The 17,338-nt window shown below is 30.5% G+C and overlaps 2 protein-coding genes and 1 long non-coding RNA gene across 6 annotated transcripts; 2 read left to right on the top strand and 1 right to left on the bottom strand.

The window, feature by feature from the left end:
* On the top strand, positions 1-1,602 carry LOC127087378 (uncharacterized). Its single transcript, XR_007789944.1, has 2 exons — positions 1-503; positions 623-1,602. It is a non-coding gene; the product is annotated as an uncharacterized LOC127087378 (long non-coding RNA).
* A 2,691-nt stretch (positions 1,603-4,293) lies between these two features.
* LOC127080902 (autophagy-related protein 18c) lies at positions 4,294-8,923 on the top strand. 4 transcript variants are annotated; one of them, XM_051021193.1, is made up of 6 exons: positions 4,294-4,495; positions 4,690-4,763; positions 5,777-6,565; positions 6,984-7,242; positions 7,990-8,113; positions 8,604-8,923. In XM_051021193.1, the coding sequence occupies exons 3-6, from the start codon at positions 5,825-5,827 to the stop codon at positions 8,680-8,682; spliced, it is 1,203 nt and encodes a 400-aa protein (XP_050877150.1). In that variant the 5' UTR covers positions 4,294-4,495; positions 4,690-4,763; positions 5,777-5,824; the 3' UTR covers positions 8,683-8,923. The 4 variants fall into 4 exon arrangements, with proteins under 4 accessions (XP_050877150.1, XP_050877148.1, XP_050877149.1 ...); XM_051021191.1 differs by having other exon boundaries at positions 4,668-4,763; XM_051021192.1 differs by having other exon boundaries at positions 4,295-4,495; positions 5,822-6,565.
* A 3,377-nt stretch (positions 8,924-12,300) lies between these two features.
* On the bottom strand, positions 12,301-17,127 carry LOC127080898 (uncharacterized). The gene is made up of 6 exons (XM_051021187.1): positions 16,623-17,127; positions 16,154-16,262; positions 15,962-16,053; positions 15,228-15,486; positions 12,896-13,039; positions 12,301-12,644 (listed from the first exon to the last, which is right to left on the bottom strand). Exons 1-6 carry the CDS (start codon positions 16,964-16,966, stop codon positions 12,552-12,554), a joined length of 1,041 nt encoding a protein of 346 aa, XP_050877144.1. The 5' UTR covers positions 16,967-17,127; the 3' UTR covers positions 12,301-12,551.
* Positions 17,128-17,338: the final 211 nt, after the last annotated feature.

Here is a 17,338-nt window from a genome sequence, read left to right as displayed (position 1 = left end):
CAACCCAGGAATAACCGAAAGAAAAAATGTAAATGGGCGGACCCAAACGGTCCAACGGGCCCAACGGGCGAAAATTGCGGGTTCAATTGGTTTTAAATGGGCGGTCCGGGTAGAAATGACTGGACCGCGGGTACCCTGACCCACCCGAAGCCCATTTTCCAAAAGATGTTGTTTTCATAACTCAGCTCTCATTTCCCTGTTCCCTCATTTTTTTCACTTTAACGCAAACACTCTCTCTCTCTGTCTCTCAGATGAATGAAACCCTATTAGAGCGATCTCCACTGTTTCTCTTCTATTTTCATCAATCACCACCACCGTTGCTCACCCTCAACTCCACCACAAGGAACCCCTAGCCAACCACCATAACACACAGTTACTCTCCTTCACCGACACCACTACTCGAACAAGAAGAACACACACCATCTCCTTCTCTCACCGACCTTCATGAACACCATTTGAAGTTAAGATCTTCGGTCTACCATTGTTCTTCTTTCATTTGCAAGGTTGGTGGTTTTGATTCAGTTTTAGTGTTTTGTTTTGTTAGATTTTTATATTTAGGATTTTGAATTGGGTTTGGTTTTGATTCATCTGATAGTAGTTCTTGGTTTTGGTTCTGATTTAGATATTGCAGTTATTGAAGAGGGCTTGTATTCCAGTGGTTGGTTGAACAGAGGGCCAAATTGAAGTTGTGATCTTCGATCTAATTTGTTGTTTTGATTTTTGATATTGTTGTTTTGATTTAAACAAATGGCTCAAGGTCAAAGTAGCAGTATGGAAAAAGTTTTAGAGTTGGGGCAATGTAACTGTAAGTGTATTAAACTCCTTTCAATATTGTTTGTATGATGGATCAAGGTCAAAGTAGCATGGATGATTGGTTAGTTCACAATTTTGTATGGGCTTGACATTTCATTTGAATGTGTTGTTTGATTGTTTAAGCTAGGTAAAAGAATGGTCTATAAAGTTATTCTCTCCTTTACAGTAAAATATCCAACTCAGTGCAAAAGCTACTTTATCACTCTTCGTTAAATCAAGATTTGGATTCCAAAATATTTGGCATGACAGTAGCTAAACAGGATGTTTGATTTACCTTTTGGAGTGTCCAAAGAGATTTTTATACCATGTTAATTTAAGGGTCAATTCCATGTAGTGTGAAATGGCTGGCATTTTTACAATGTTATATAGGGATAAATAAAGCTAAAACCTGAAGGTGCTACATCTGTGTTTCTGGATTTCTTAATTGCAGTTTTTTTCTTTGTTCTTTTAGCTAGTTCATATATTATTTATAAAAATTATAACTTCCACTTTGTTCTTTGTTCTTTGTTTATTACTTGTTGATGGTTCATGAACTTTAAAAAGCTCAATTATATATATGGTTTTACACTTTGTTCTTTTAGCTAGTTCATACATATACTCTGCTGGTACTTTCTAATTGGTCACCTTTAGCTAGTTCATACATATACTCTTTTTAATAAATGTACATGACAGGGCTCATGAAGATATGGTTGCATAGCAACATTCTTGGAATTGAAAAAGATATATCATAAAAGTTCTGTAAAATATTGGATACATAGATATACAATAAAAGATGAATAGTTGCTTTCATATTAACCTGTTTAAATTATATTCATATGTTGATAGAAGTAATGATTTTTTTTTGTTCTCTAATGTTAAATTTACTTATTCGAGCCTAATGAGTAAATATTTTATTTAAATTTTATATAATTTGGTATATTACAAATTTATTAATATTAAGTTTACTTAGTTTTAAATTTATAAGTATATTAAAACTGTTTCAAAAGGCAAAAAAATCTTATTGGGCCTAAAAATATGGTCAATCTCATAACCCGCACGAACCGTGTAGATGCACCCGCAACCCGATTAAACCCAATCCGTCAAATCCGATTTCAAATTCGGACGGTAATGGGTCTTATAAAGTCAACCGCGGTTTGAATTGGGTGACTCTTTTGGGCCCGAACCCGCCCAACCCGGCTCGTTGTCCACCCCTAAGGCGGACTATCATAATTCAGAGTGTAGGCCAAAAGCCTTAACTTGTGTCGTACAAGTACGTGGGTGGAGCATTACAGATCCGTATATACGATTTCTTTTAAGTTTAAAAATATATAAAATTATATTAATGTCCATTCCTATAAAAATAAAAAATAAAAAGTAAAAATAACGGAGCAAAGTGTAACACTAGAAAGAGATTAAATATTTAACGGCACTTAAAGTGCACCACAAAGTGCTACTAAATAAATTTCTTTCTTTTCTAAATTGTTTACAAATTATTTTTACAAAATAAAAAAATACTAGCAATTTAATAGCGAGTAAGAATAAGTTCTTGTAGGTAAAAGTGTACCACAAAATATATTAAAATTTGAAGAAAAAAACCGTACACTTAGGTTAACCTTATATATAATTGTGTTATTTATTTATGAATTAAATATGTTTGTAGTTTTAAAAATGTTTTCTTAAATATGTTTGTAGTTTTATGAATTAAATAATTGAATATGTTTGTAGTTTTCTTAAATATTTTAAATTTTATTTTAAATTTTTTAAAATATTTTTTTAAAGAATAATAATTTTAAATTTTTTCATTCACATATTTAATCCTTAATATTAAAACTATCACTAATTCAGTCGTTAAATAATACTATGTTGCTAAATCAGTCGCTAATTCTATTGTTAAATTGTAAAAACGGTCGTTAAATTACAGGAGGGACCAAAAATATAGATGAAAATTTTTAAAATAATATTTTTTAAAGAAAATATTTTGAGAGATTAAGAACAAAATTTTAGATATTTAGAACAATCATATATTTAATATTTTATTCAATTAATTAATTATTTTTAAAATTTTACTGCTTAACAAATACCGTAACTTATAAATTTCTTCCGTTTAGAATTTACTCTACATTTAAATAAGATTATTTATAAAAATATGAAATAGTTGTTTGCAAATAGAAGTTAAAGTGATAATAAATTATATAAAAAATTACTAATATTTATAAATTAATATATTCTTTTACAAATAAATAAAAATAAAATACTATATAAATATTTACCATTACTTCTTTTAACGTCATAACATCATTGAATTGAACTAGTTTTATTGTTGAAAAATATATAAATACATTTTTAGAAATCTTTTAAATTAATTAATTAATTATGTAAAAATATTAAAACAAAAGTTGTATATCCACACACTTGAATAAAACATTTTTAAAAAGTATACAAGTTAAACCTTTGTTTATATTATAAGACTTTTAAATGATTAAACAATTGTTTAAATGATTTAGGTAATTTTACTTATAAATATTTATAATTTAAACTAATTACAGTAGTTTGAAAACCAAAATAAAATAACAATAGTTTAATCATTTACTTAATTATGCTAGGAATTATAAATTTATTTAAATCATTTAAATTTCTTGTAATAAAAATGATGGTTTAACTTCTGAATTAAATTCTTAAAAAAAATATAAAGAAGAGACCATATCATTTCATCTAAGTCCAATACTATTTAATAATATAACTTTAAATATTATAAGAGTTAAAAAGTTTAATTTTACATTATCCTTCATTAATTTTTTTCTTTCCTTTTTCTCAACTAACCAAACACAACTTTTGATTTTTTTTCTCTTTCCATCTCCTTAACTAAATATTGGATCTCTAATTTTTTGAATTAAACTATCTCTATGTCTCAAAATATATATATATATATATATATATATATATATATATATATATATATATATATATATATATATATATATATATATATATATTATTATTATATACTGTTAGTGTAAAAAAAATTAAACTGTCAATTCATCACCTTCACCCATTTGCATTACTTTATAGATTTTTAAAATAAAAATCAAATTTATTTCAATATCCAACGTCTAAGATTAACACTGACGGTATAAAATCATTTTACACGAGTGTATTTTAATTAAATCCATATATATATATAACAAACATATTTAAAATTTAAAATTTTAAAATAAAAATATTTAACTTAAAAGTATTAATTTTATTTAAAATAAATTTATAAATACGTATTTTAAATTTTTGTGAATATGATAAAAAATTATTCTTCATTATTAAATTAGTTATTCTAAGAAGTTATCTAATAAACCTCAAAAATAGAATTTATTAATAAAAAAAATGTGAGAATATTATTATTTCTATTATAAAATTTTATAGTTGTCCTTCGTCGGCGTGGCATTTTATTTTATCTCCTCTTGGACATGTTTATATTTATTCTTTTAATAATAATTTTAGATTTCTTATATTTACATTTCCAGGTAAATCAAAGTGTAAATTCATAAATTTCTCTGTAAAATAATAAACAAAAGCGAAGATTAAAATCACGAAATCCAGGTAACGAAACGGCGAAAACTAATCTTTGATAGAGAAACAAAGAATTAGGGATTTGGGAATTACGAACAGACTCTTCACGTTCAGCATTCCGATCCCGAATTCTTCGTACATGGTAACAGATTACGTTTATTCTTTGTTCTTGATTTCATGATCTTATTCTTCCCATTTTCAATTGATTTTTGCAATTTTGTTTTTTATTCATTGTTTTTTACCAATTCTTGCTAGGGTTTTTGTTTTCTTTGTTAAAGTCTGCATTCTTTTTATGTTGAAATTTCTGATCGTAGGGTTTATGTTGATATCGTGAAGTGAAAAATCGTTGCTGGAAAGAGTGAAGTGTTGCTGTTTTTGATTGGAGTTTCTCTGAGTGATTTCTACCCGTGGTACCCTCTTGCCTCAATCACATTTTACATCTTCGTTTACTTTGTATCAATGGCAATTGGGAAACAGCATTGACTATGAAAATAATACGAATGAATTGTGTTATCAACTTAGTTGAAGACTTTATTATTGTTTTGGTTGCTTTACATTTATCTGTTGTATATGTGCATGTTGGCTACTTCATTTGAATACTTTGAGAAGCATTAAATGCTTAGTTGATTGGAAAAGTCTAATTAGAATCCTGGGTTGTCAAGTTAAGTGATATGTTTAGCTAGGGTTTCATGTGATGCGGGAACGGATGCATGAAAACAGAAAACTTGTAGAGTTAGGCTATACAAATTCATAGGAGTTATGAATATTGATCTTGCCGATGAATTTAAATGTGCTTCACTAAACATTTGATTGCGGTATAGAGGAAGCAGGCTGTTTTTTTACTATATACATATATGATGTTTCGTAGAAAATGAGTCAAGAAAGACTGAGCTGCCGAAAGAGTACAAAACGGGCATACAGCCTGTGTCATTTGAGTTACTATTTTTCGTTTAATTGAAGAAATTGTGTTAAAGCTTGTGAATAGGTTTAGCTGTGTAGGAAAAGCTCAGATTTTACTGGACATATCTGATCTATGTCATCCAGATTGGACAAAGTTATATGTTGTTGAATTAAATATATGTTGAAATACATAATGAAAATGCTCTATATCTGTGGTTTTTTGCTTCAAGAATCTTGAATAACATCTCACTCTCATTCCAAACTTCTGAAATTTGAATTCCTAAACAATTTTTTGTGGACTACACTTCTTGCTTAATCCAGTTTCTCTTGTTTGGGTTAGTAATAAGACACTAGGCTATTCTTGAATATATGCAAATACTGTAGCAATTTAAATGTTGCATTAATAGTGCCTGACAAAACAACAGTTCCCTCCTGCCACTTTCATTCTGCGGGTTGCAACTTGAAAGCATGAGTCTGATTATTAATTTCTTTAAATAATATCAGAGTTTTTCTTGTTTGCCAGAAAACAAATCACCTTGTGACACTTCACTGTTGTTATCGAGTGCAGAAAATGATGGCAGATACCCCTTCATCTCCAATGAATACGCCTTGCGAACACCCCAATAGTGGGGCCTCCCCTTCTCTTTCATGGCCCGATGCAGACATCAACGACAGTGATGAATCTGATTTGTTCTCAATTTCATGGAATCAGGACTACGGTTGCTTTGCTGCTGGAACAAGTCACGGTTTTCGCATCTATAACTGTGAACCTTTCAAAGAAACTTTCCGACGTGATTTAAGAACTGGTGGATTCAAAATTGTAGAGATGCTGTTCCGTAGCAACATCCTAGCGCTTGTTGGTGCTGTAGCTAATTCCCATTACCCACCCAATAAAGTTTTGATTTGGGATGATCATCAGAGCAGGTGCATTGGTGAATTCACATTTAGATCTGAAGTTCGTGGAGTGAAATTAAGACGTGATCGAATTGTAGTTGTTCTCGAGCACAAAATATATGTTTATCACTTAATGGATTTGAAGCTTCTTCATCAAATCGAGACAGTGGCAAATCCTAAAGGGCTGTGCTGTCTTTCATACCATTCTAATACATTTGTTTTGGCTTGTCCTGGTCGTTGCAAAGGACAGGTTCGAGTTGAACACTTTGGACTGAATGTGACAAAATCAATCAATGCTCATGATTCCCAAATTGCATGCTTGACTCTGACAATGGACGGGCTCCTTCTTGCGACTGCTAGTGTGAAGGGCACTTTGATTAGAATCTTCAATACAATGGACGGGTCTTCTTTACAAGAAGTAGGTTACTGCACCATGTATTTGATCATCATGATAAACCATTACTATACCTAACTTGCTGTTTTAATCATCATGAATTTTTTTTTGTAATGCTTTATTTTGTTGAGAATTTTTCCATTTTCTTATAATTGACCGAGAGCGAGAAAATAGAGTACACTTTAGTTAGACACTTCTATTCTTGTGATTGTGTTTTGTTGCACAGCCCAGCTTCCTGGTCATTCTTACATGCATATTAAATATAATAATTTTCTTTGAAACTTTTGGAAGTCTCCTTACAAGAACAATTTTATAGCATATTCTTGGGTTCTCCACAAAACTTTGGATGTGGAACTTCTTTTCATTAGTACTCCTTAGTTTGGTCTTTTTTATCAGTTTTCCTTTTTTCGTGTTCAATAATCCATTTTCTCTCTCATGTAAGGTAAGAAGAGGGGTGGATAGGGCTGAAATCAACAGTATATCTCTGTCTCCAAATGTCCAATGGTTGGCAGCATCAAGTGACAAAGGCACTGTTCATATATTCAACTTGAGAGTGAGAGTGTTTGGGGAGGATAGTGTAATACACCCAAATTATGTTCAAGGGCCTGCACTGCTTCATCAGAATTCTTCAACTGCTTTAGATCCCTTGATTTCTCCAAATACCGGTGCCAACCCCAATTCATCATTATCTTTCATGAGAGGTATAATTGTCTTTCTTTTGTGTGGGCGGTTTTTAGATATTTTGTGTGCCTATTTTGGTTTAGGCTGGGTGATGAAGATCTAGATGAAGAAGTTACTAAAAAATGATATAAAATGATTAATAGAGTTAATTAGGTGATTAGTAAGGTATTTATGGCCACTTTAGAAATAAAAAATAGACCAGGGACCAATTTATAAATGCTCAATATTGCAAGATCATATTGAAGTAATTTTCTTAGGGATTAAAATCGAAGTGTCCCCTTATTGCGCGGGACCTTTTGTATATTTAAACATTTATGTAGAAAAATTGATGCAATTGCTTGATTCATATTTAATCAGCTATATGAAGTCTTCTCTTTTTATGTAGAGTGGTAGGTATAAGATGATGAGGTAATACATGAAAAAAAGATAAAACCCCCATCTCCAGTCCCCCATGACGGGGCACCCTATGTCACTAGATATATGACATACAAACACTTTTTCCCCTGCATAAATCTATATGAAATCAATGCACATTAGGTTTGTTATTTATTCATTTAATTATTCTTTTGGTTTATGAGTTATCCATATACCATTATCCCTCAGAGAATCAACTCCTTGCAAGCATGTTTTTAACATCTTCTCTAATATAACCCATATATTTAAGGGTGTTTTCTAAATCAACTCATGGTTTTTTAGTTTACTTTTATGGGAAATTGCATAATACTTAATGTTTTGTTCTTACCTTTTTTTCTCTGGAAACATTGTAGGGGTCTTACCAAAATATTTTAGCTCAGAATGGTCATTTGCACAGTTCCACTTACCTGAAAACACCAAATTCATTGTGGCATTTGGATCTCAGAACACTGTCCTAATTGCTGGCATGGATGGAAGGTATGTCTGTTTGCCATCATCTTACTGTTATTCTGGACTTACTAAATGAGCCACTTGGGACATTTTAATGTAAAAGTTTATATTATTTGTTTATTATCGAAAGTATATTGTTGGATGAAACATATTAGATTTTAATCATGAAATTTTCTTATTAATAAAAAATTATGAAGTTTTATAATAAGTTATTTCAATGAAGTTAGTTCTTGTCTTACAAGCCCACACATGTAATGTATTATCAAAGAAAGTGTAGGCAGCTCTACTACTCTCTGTTTCTACATAATATGTTTTTGTATGCTTCTTTTTCCCTTTCCTTGGTAATTGCATGTTACAATTTCAATAACCTTGGAAGACTGTTTTAGATGAATAACACAAATTAGTGCATGTCTTTTATCTACTTCTTCCTTTTAGCCCTCTTTATGACCATTAAATGAACCTGGTTTCCATCATTTTCCCAATCCTTACATACAACTTCCCACTGTTTTTGTATCAGTTTTTACAGATGCAGCTTTGATCAAGTAAATGGGGGAGAGATGTTGCAGAAGGAATATATTCGTTTCCTAAAATGTTAAATCGGACCCAGTTGAAGTATTAAAGGCACTAAACTCTTGGCTTTGTACGTGTAAATATGATACATGGCTGTATATGCCCCTATCTCAATTGGAAGATCTTGAGATACATGGTTGTACATTTCGATTGTAAATATCTTGTAAAAAAGCACGAAATTGAAAAGGAGATAATAGCCATTGCTGACCAAATAATTGTCTGAGATATATTGATAGCAATTGCTAATCAAATAATGTTCTTGCTGAATGTGGTACCTTACTTACAATCCCCTTGAAATTTTGTTGCAAAGGACAAATTATTAGGATTACTAGTTAAAAACTCTGCATGACTCTGAGGTTAATTGGGACTTTCACAAATAATAGATAAGCAAATTTGGTTTAATATTTCATCGATATTGATATAGTTGTATACATATCAATACATAATTAAATATGATTTTTTTACAATATTATTTAAAAAAATACATAAATATATATTGCTTTTCTACATAGCGTGACTAGTTAAGATATTGTTAAATAGGGGTTTTATATATCGTTACTAGTTAAGATTAGGGGTGTTTGCGGTGCGGTTTGAGCGGTTTTGACGATAAAAATCATCCGAATCGCAAGAGAAAAAAACATGTGGTTCGGTTTGGTTCGATTGATTTTTAGAAATAAAACCAAACCAATGCGGTTTGGATTGGTTCGGTTGATTCGATTTTTTACAATATTTTTATTGAGTCATACATACACCTATAGAGAACAACGTAACTTTGTATTTAAACATTCATACATTACTAAATAACATAAAAACTTATCATATTTAGACAAAAACTTCGCATTCAATATACACAAAATTAGATTAAACAAAAATGGAATAAAAACCATATATATAATAGTAGAATAAAATAATATCAAAGACATTATAATAAAACATAAAAAAATATATGAGATAAGAGATTAAAAAAGATGAAAAAAAGAACATATGAGATACGTGATTGAGAAGAAATGTGCGATAATAACGTAATTGGAAGAGAAAATAGTAACATAAAAGATAAAAAAGAAAGACCATAAAAGATGAAATATTAAAGTAGAAAAAGCGAAACGTACATGGTAAAGAAGATGAGAAGAATGTGCGATACTACTGGGAGAGATCTAAGAAGGTTGAAATTGATATCCTAAGTGTGAGTAAGAGAAAATCGTTTTTAATTGTAAGGTTAAGGCATACTAAGTTTGAGTTTTGGATTGGATGTGGGATAATTGAAGTTTAAGTTGTAACATAATGCGGTTTGGTTTGGTTTAGTTCGGTTTGAAAAATACAAACCGCAAACCAAACCAAACTGTGCGGTTTTGTTAGAGAATGACTCAAACGGATCCGAACCAAATATGGTTTTTTTGCGGTTTTGATTTGGTTTGGTTTGGTTTGTGGTTTTCTATTGGGTTGGTTTGATTTTGAACACCCCTAATTAAGATACTAGGTTGGACATCTGCGCAGAATACGATCAAAATAGTATTATGAATTTTATAAATTAAATTCGCCAAAAAATATAAATTTTTGTGGATTTTAAAATATGATTTGACTTAGCTGAATATAAAATATCAGTGGTTACGGATTTTTTTAATCTTCATTGCACAAAGGGGAACTATTAAAGTTATATTTAAATTACAATTCTAAGGCTGTGTTTATAAAAAATCTGTTTGTTAATGTTTTTTTTATCACGGTTATAACTTATTTTACTTCATCTTTATTTTTTAAATGCTATAATTTATAGTTTGTTTGATAAAAATAGCAATTGGTTGATAAGCTAGTTGATAGTTTATAGCTTATGATTGATAAATGATGACTCATGACTTATAATTTATAGTTGATGACGAATGATATTTAATAAAAAGTAGCTATTAATTGATAAATAAAAATGACATAAAAAATTTAATATATAATTATTGTATTTAAATTAAAATAAATTATAAAGAATAATAGTGAATTTTAGTTAAAATAATACGGAGAAGAAAGAATGATAAACTATAAGTTAAAATACTATTTAAAATAGCGTTTGAAAAAAACTATAAACTAAGAAAATAAGCTATAGGCTCTGATTGGTAAAAATAATAATTAATTGACTTATAGCTTATAGTTTGCGACTTATGATTGATAGTTTATAACTTGTGACTTATGATTGATGACTTATAACTTACAGCTTAGAGTTGATGACTGATGACTTATAACTTATAGCTTAGAGTTGATGGCTGATAATTTATAACTTATAGCTTAGAGTTGATGACTGATAATTTATAGCTGGTAAATTAATTGAAGTTTGGTAAAATTAGCTATTTAATTAATTAATTAATTAAAATGATATAAAATATATTTAATATATAATTATTTTATTAAAAATTAAAATAAATCAGTTAATAATGAATTTTAAATAAAATAATAAGGGTAAGAGTGGAGGAATGAGAAGTTATAAATTATAAGCAAAAATGCTATTTGAAATAATATCGAAAAAATAAACTCTAAGTTTTAAGCTCGTGATGAAAAACAATTAACAAATAGGTATTTTATTGTAATATGAGTTTATAAGTTATAAATTATAAGGTATAAGTTCAAAAAATAACTTTTCAAACAGAGCTTTAGAACAATTCATTTGTTAATGTTTTATAAGAAAAAAATAATTAAAATTTTTATTTTAAATAAAATTTTGGAAAATGAGATATTTTTATTAATTAAAGTAGCATTAATGATTATTTTAATTAATTTTACAACTGTGATTTTGAGAAATCAAACTCAACATCTAGAGGTTACAATTTTTAATTTTTTTACTTATGTTTAACTAAAGATATAGTATATTACTCTTTATTTAAATTATTCTCAAAATAAATGTCATATTTGATAAAATTATTTGTCTCAAAATAAGTATCATTTTTAATTTTTAATACAATTTTAATTTTTATCTTTTAATTATATTTTATAATCAATATTCTAAATTTATTATTTTCTCATTTTATATTTATGATAATTCTCATATATTAGTCGTTGGTATAGATAATTTATAAAAATATTAGTCTCTTTTATTAATAATTCTTTTTAATATTAATTATGACACTTATTTTAAAATGAAGGGAGTTGACAATATCAATTAATAAGCATTAAATTTGTTAGTAATTTATTAAAATTAGTTGGTGTTTTGAACCTAATTAACAATTTGTTACTTACTAAGTATAAATAAAATATACAAGGTGAATAAGATCACCACATTTTTTAGCATTTTATTACTCTCCTTTTTCTATATTCTTTAGTGTGTTATGAAAATAGTGTACATAGAGGTGTGTTCTAACAAGTTGGTATCAATAGATCTTTAGTTTTGATCATGGAAGGGTGGAAATCAAGAGCGATCACAATAAGTGTCTGTTCCAATGACAATTTTCTCAACGAATGACCAAAGTTTGATGGAAAAATGGGAGAGATGAAGGTGGATAGTATATCTCACATGTTTTTAAGAACTTTTGTTTCAAGGATAAAATTGAACACGAAGTCACAATGGCTTTGCAGAAAGAAGAATTCCAACTCCACTCAAATGAAAAAGATAGATGAATCGTGTGTTGACCATATTGCAATTCATGTGATTCATATTATCATCATTCTACTTAAAGAAACAGGGACAGAAAATTTTATTAAGTGGTACTAATGGCCATTTTGTAACCGTCTCCAAGGAAGTTTAAACTCAGTACCTTAAGTTACAATACTAAACTCTTCCTAAGCTAGCACCTTATTGTATTTTATTCCTCCTTATTTGGTTTCTTTTAATTCTAGCATCTCCTTGGTCTCCAATTTGAACCTCTGATGTTTTGAGTGCCCAGAAGTATTTCATCAACTAAATAGCATAGTTTTAGCAAGATCATAGCTTAGATCTTGTAGTTTTCTCATCAAATACAAGCATCACTTTCCCGATAACTTTCCTTTCTTTGATGGCTGAGAAGGCAAGGTTGGCCTGCAACCACAAAAACAAATAACACCATCATATAGTATTATCAGCTCCCTGTTAAACATCAATGACTTTGAACTATATAATATGAGACCCCTCCCCCCTCCACAATTTAAACTAAACTCAACACTGAACCTGAATAAGACCATTGAACATGCTGATTAAGATGTAAAATAGTGAAATATCTAAAGCAATAATTTCCTTCAAAGAGTTATAGCAGTAGTGAGATCAACAGCTAAGACAAGGGAATTTCTGACCTCTGACAAGCTGTAAGAATGAGAAATGTGAATGGAAATCAAGCCTTTTGCCAACCATGACAGTAGCTCCTTGACAGAACCTTCAAGGACAGCTGGACGATGTATTTTATAACTACCCCAATAAAGCCCATGTACTGTCCAATTCTGCCAGTGATTGTAATTAAAAAAAAAGAACAATAATCAACAGTTAATACCAGCTATAGCAGAATTAATGTAAATATGCAATGTGGCAATGAAAAAAAGGACTCGACATATGTTTACAGATCCAAAGATCTTGCTAGTTTAGTTCTGCTATTTGTAATATTTTTAGCCATAAAAGTGTTGCAGCAATTTAATCACAATGGTGTTTATGTATTTTACAGCCTAATCTCTAATCCTAAAGTTTCATTTAGCAGGTAAATGTCACAACTCACAACCTTGGAATAGGACCATAGGCCAGTTGTTTAGGGATGACTGATGAGATAGAAAAGGACTCTAATCCTAAAGTTTCATTTAGCAGGTAAATGTCGCACAAACTTTGGAATAGGACCATAGGTCAGTTGTTTAGTGATGACTGATGAGATAGAAAAGGACTGTATTATATTGACATTTTGTTTGGCTTTGGGCTTTGTGCTGGCTTTAGATACATAGCATAAAGTATCAATAGTATTTAAGAAGGAACTTTTCAGCTTCATCATCTAAAAGGAAAGAAAATGAATTTGCAGCTCAAAATGTTGCAATAATACATGCAATTTTTTTTGTTTTTTCTAGGTTAGTTTAGGAAGTAAAAAATCTAGCTAAAGCAAACTGGTACGCAGCTTCATTTAAATTTACTACTGCATATATTGTTAAAATACTCTTTGACAATTCAAACGTGCCATTTTCATTACATATTTGTTTACTTGTGTCTAAACTGTCTTCAATCAGTATAGCCCTTTCCTGCTCAAAGTTTTCTTTTCTTCCCTTCATATTTCATTTTTTGTTACATTAATCACTTTCCCTGCAATTTTCCAGCATTGAAGATTTTCTTTTGACAGCGGAATATGTTATTATTTTCTTTATTGCTGTTTCTTAGCAAATGCACTAAACATATTTTTTCATCTTTTATCTCCATTTTTCTGCTTTTCTATTTCTTCTTAAGTCTTATTTAAGGTGTTTCATTCTTTGAATATTTCTATCTACTCAATTTTAGATTAAGCTTATTCTAATATCTAATATGACAATAGATGTTCAAGTTACTGATTTTTTTGACAGTATGTTCAGGTTACAGATAAAAGTATTTGCACATTAATTTAACACCCAGTCAGCAACTTAACAATAACAAAAAGGAAGCAACATGACAAGTAATGCATAAGTTGTATGGGTATGCTGGCACAGGTACTTGTCAATGAGGGCATTATTTTTTCGATCGTTTTCTGTATTTTGTTCCTTTATTGTTGGTTCCCAGCTAAAACATCGTCTGACGTTAGATGGCATTCTGTGGTTCGGGTAATATGGAAGTCATTGAATAACACTATTTTATTCAATAAAATTGTATCAGTTGAGCAATCGATGGATTGTATTAAATTCTCTTCTTGAAAATGGTTTTAGGAAAAGTCCTCAGAGTCCCCTTAAACTATTTAAGAATGCGTAATGGACACCTACTTATGTCTTCTGAAATAGTCTTTAGTCGGCCTATTAGCTAATTACCGGGGCTGTCATTTCCCTTGTGTGCTGGGTTGTATTTTCTGGTGGTGGTTTTTGCTTGTTTGGTTTGGGGTCTGGTCTTTGTTGTATTGCTTATGGGGTTTGGACTCAGGTACATGTAATTGAGGGCATTATTTTTATAGAAAATGTTAACTTCTACCCTAGGGCACATGTTAAAGAATTAAACATGGAAGTGTATGTTGGAAATAATGTATTCAATGCCTTGAAAGTGTAAAAATTGTTCTTTCCAACACAAACTTTTTTCATTCAATTCCTTTTTTAGCTCCTTAGCATGTGTCCTAAGGGCATATATTAGCAAGACTCTATTTGTATTATATGTTTGGGTATTGTATGGGTATGCTGACATGGGTACGTAATTGCAGGCATTATTTTGGGAAGTGGGATATCTAGTGGTTTATCAAACAATAAAATCTACAGCCGTGATATCAATCATTGAAGAGAAGAAGAGAGATCAAATCAATATTGATGGGAGATGTAATCCCTCCATATCTCTTCCCAATTGACTCTTATATAATGTAATTTTAAATTCAAAATCTATGTGAATAAAGCATGATAAGATCAAGAAACAAGCAATCAGACATGATGTTATTTAGTGATCAAACAAGACAAGATAATTGCATAGTCTGAAACTCCATTCTTGATGTACCTTAACAAGAGCAATGTTAGCAGGGATGACAGGAATTTCTCCACTTGCAAACCCAATTATTAGAATGTGAGCTCCCCATTTCAGAACCTTCAAAGATTCTTTGGTAAGCTTTCCTCCAACTGGGTCATACAGGACATCAACCCCTTTAAGCCTTCTGACCTTGAGGAACTCTTTGACACTCTCAATGACATTTTCATTACCCAAGTCCACCACATGATCAACACCAAGTGACTTCAGGAGCTGCACCTTTTCAGCTCCTCTGACACCAGATTATGCAAAACAAGAAATGCTCAACTCCAACGGATACAAAGTTAGATATTAAAATACAAAAATCTAGAGCATGTTTGTATAAACGTTTAAAATAAATTAAAAGAATCATGCAATCACTGTTTTTAATTGAAACTCAAAGTTTTTTATTGAGCTAGATAACCGTTATAAAACCAACTTTTAAGGAGAGGGATGCCTCCTACTTATAAACACAATTGCGGGTCATATCACATCCAATGTAAAATTAACTTAACTTACGCATCTCAATTTTGTTCGGAAGCTCTCTCATTTAACACTATCCGTAAAACAGGTATAATTTTGCAATGACTTTTCTATAAATAAAGATCCATAAATTAATTTTAGCTAAGAAACTCATGAGAGCAAGAAGCCTAGAAGCAAATCCAAACTGAACCCTACTGAAAGCATAATGCCATTATGCACACAAGAATACAAAAGCAAAAGAGTACCTAGCAACGGCAATGACAATGGCTCCACATGCTTTCCCAATTTGCACAGCTGCAAGACCCACACCTCCTGCTGCACCCAAAACCAACAATACCTAGAAACAATTCCACAACTCACTCGATCGATCCCAACAACAAAAAGAAAACACATACATTACCAAACAGCAAGTGAAATAAAACAACATAATATCATACCTGACCAGATTTCAACTGAGCTCTATGAGCAAGTGCAACATGAGAAGTGCCAAAAGCCACAGCAAGTGCTCCAGCAGCAACCAAATCACAACCTTCCGGCACGCGAAACCTTCAAAGTCAAATACTTTACAAACATGACCCGAGGAAATAAAAATTTAAGTGCATGTCTCTAAAAACTTAAAACAGATGTTCCTATGTTTGCTAGTCCTCCATAAGAATTGATTCTAACTTAAGATCAGAATTTCTAATTTTTAAACTCAATTTTACAGTCAAGTTTATAGTTCAACTTATTTTCGGAAACACTAAACTAACACTAATAGTAAAATGTCAACATTAGTAATAATTTTAAAAAAAGAATAAACTAAACAAAATCACAAGTGTAAGTGGACATGAAAGTCAAATTTCATTGCCATAGAGCCAAACACAGTCAGTAATAATGAAACTTAGAAAGACGGGAACGGAATCTCACAGTTCATTCTGATCAACAACTATATACTGAGCATAGGATCCAAGAGCGGCGAAGGAACAAACAGGATCTCCAACACGGAAATTGGTAACTTTAGGGCCAACGGAATCGACGATGCCTGAAAAATCGGATCCGGGAATGAACGGCAAAGGTGGTTTTTCCTGATACTTACCGAGAATCTGCAAATAATTAGCGAAATTCAAGCTTGTGGCTTTGATCCTAACTCTGACCGATGTAGGAGAATTCAACTGAGGGATTGGGTGATTCTTGGATACAAAGATTGAGCTGTTATCGGCTTCCACGGTGACCGTTGGGTCACCCAATTTTCTGCATACAAGCGCTTCCATTTTCAATCTATTCCTTCACCTCCGATTCTGATATGTATATTTTGACGGGTCAACTATTTTTAAAATATTTATTTACTCAAACTTTTAATATTTTTTATTAAAGCTATGTAAGGTGATGATCTACAAAATGGAACCAGATAATAATTCATAAATGTTTGATGTGAAAAAGATATCCCCATTTTATCAATAAAATGTTGCACCAGGTCTGTTATAACATATTTAAATGACTAAGACTCATTTTTCTAGCAACTCTATGAATTTGTGGTGCATATTGTTTAAACTTATCTAATTTTCCACTACTATCTTATATATAACTCTAGATTGTACAAAGTTGAATATAATGTTATTTCCTTTTAATGTGAGTCATCAATA

Source organism: Lathyrus oleraceus, chromosome 5 (genome assembly GCF_024323335.1).
Source record: "Lathyrus oleraceus cultivar Zhongwan6 chromosome 5, CAAS_Psat_ZW6_1.0, whole genome shotgun sequence".
NCBI classification, from domain to species: Eukaryota; Viridiplantae; Streptophyta; class Magnoliopsida; order Fabales; family Fabaceae; genus Lathyrus; species Lathyrus oleraceus.
The sequence above is the reverse complement of the archived record's forward strand: the minus strand, read 5'-3'. Positions and strand labels throughout refer to the sequence as shown.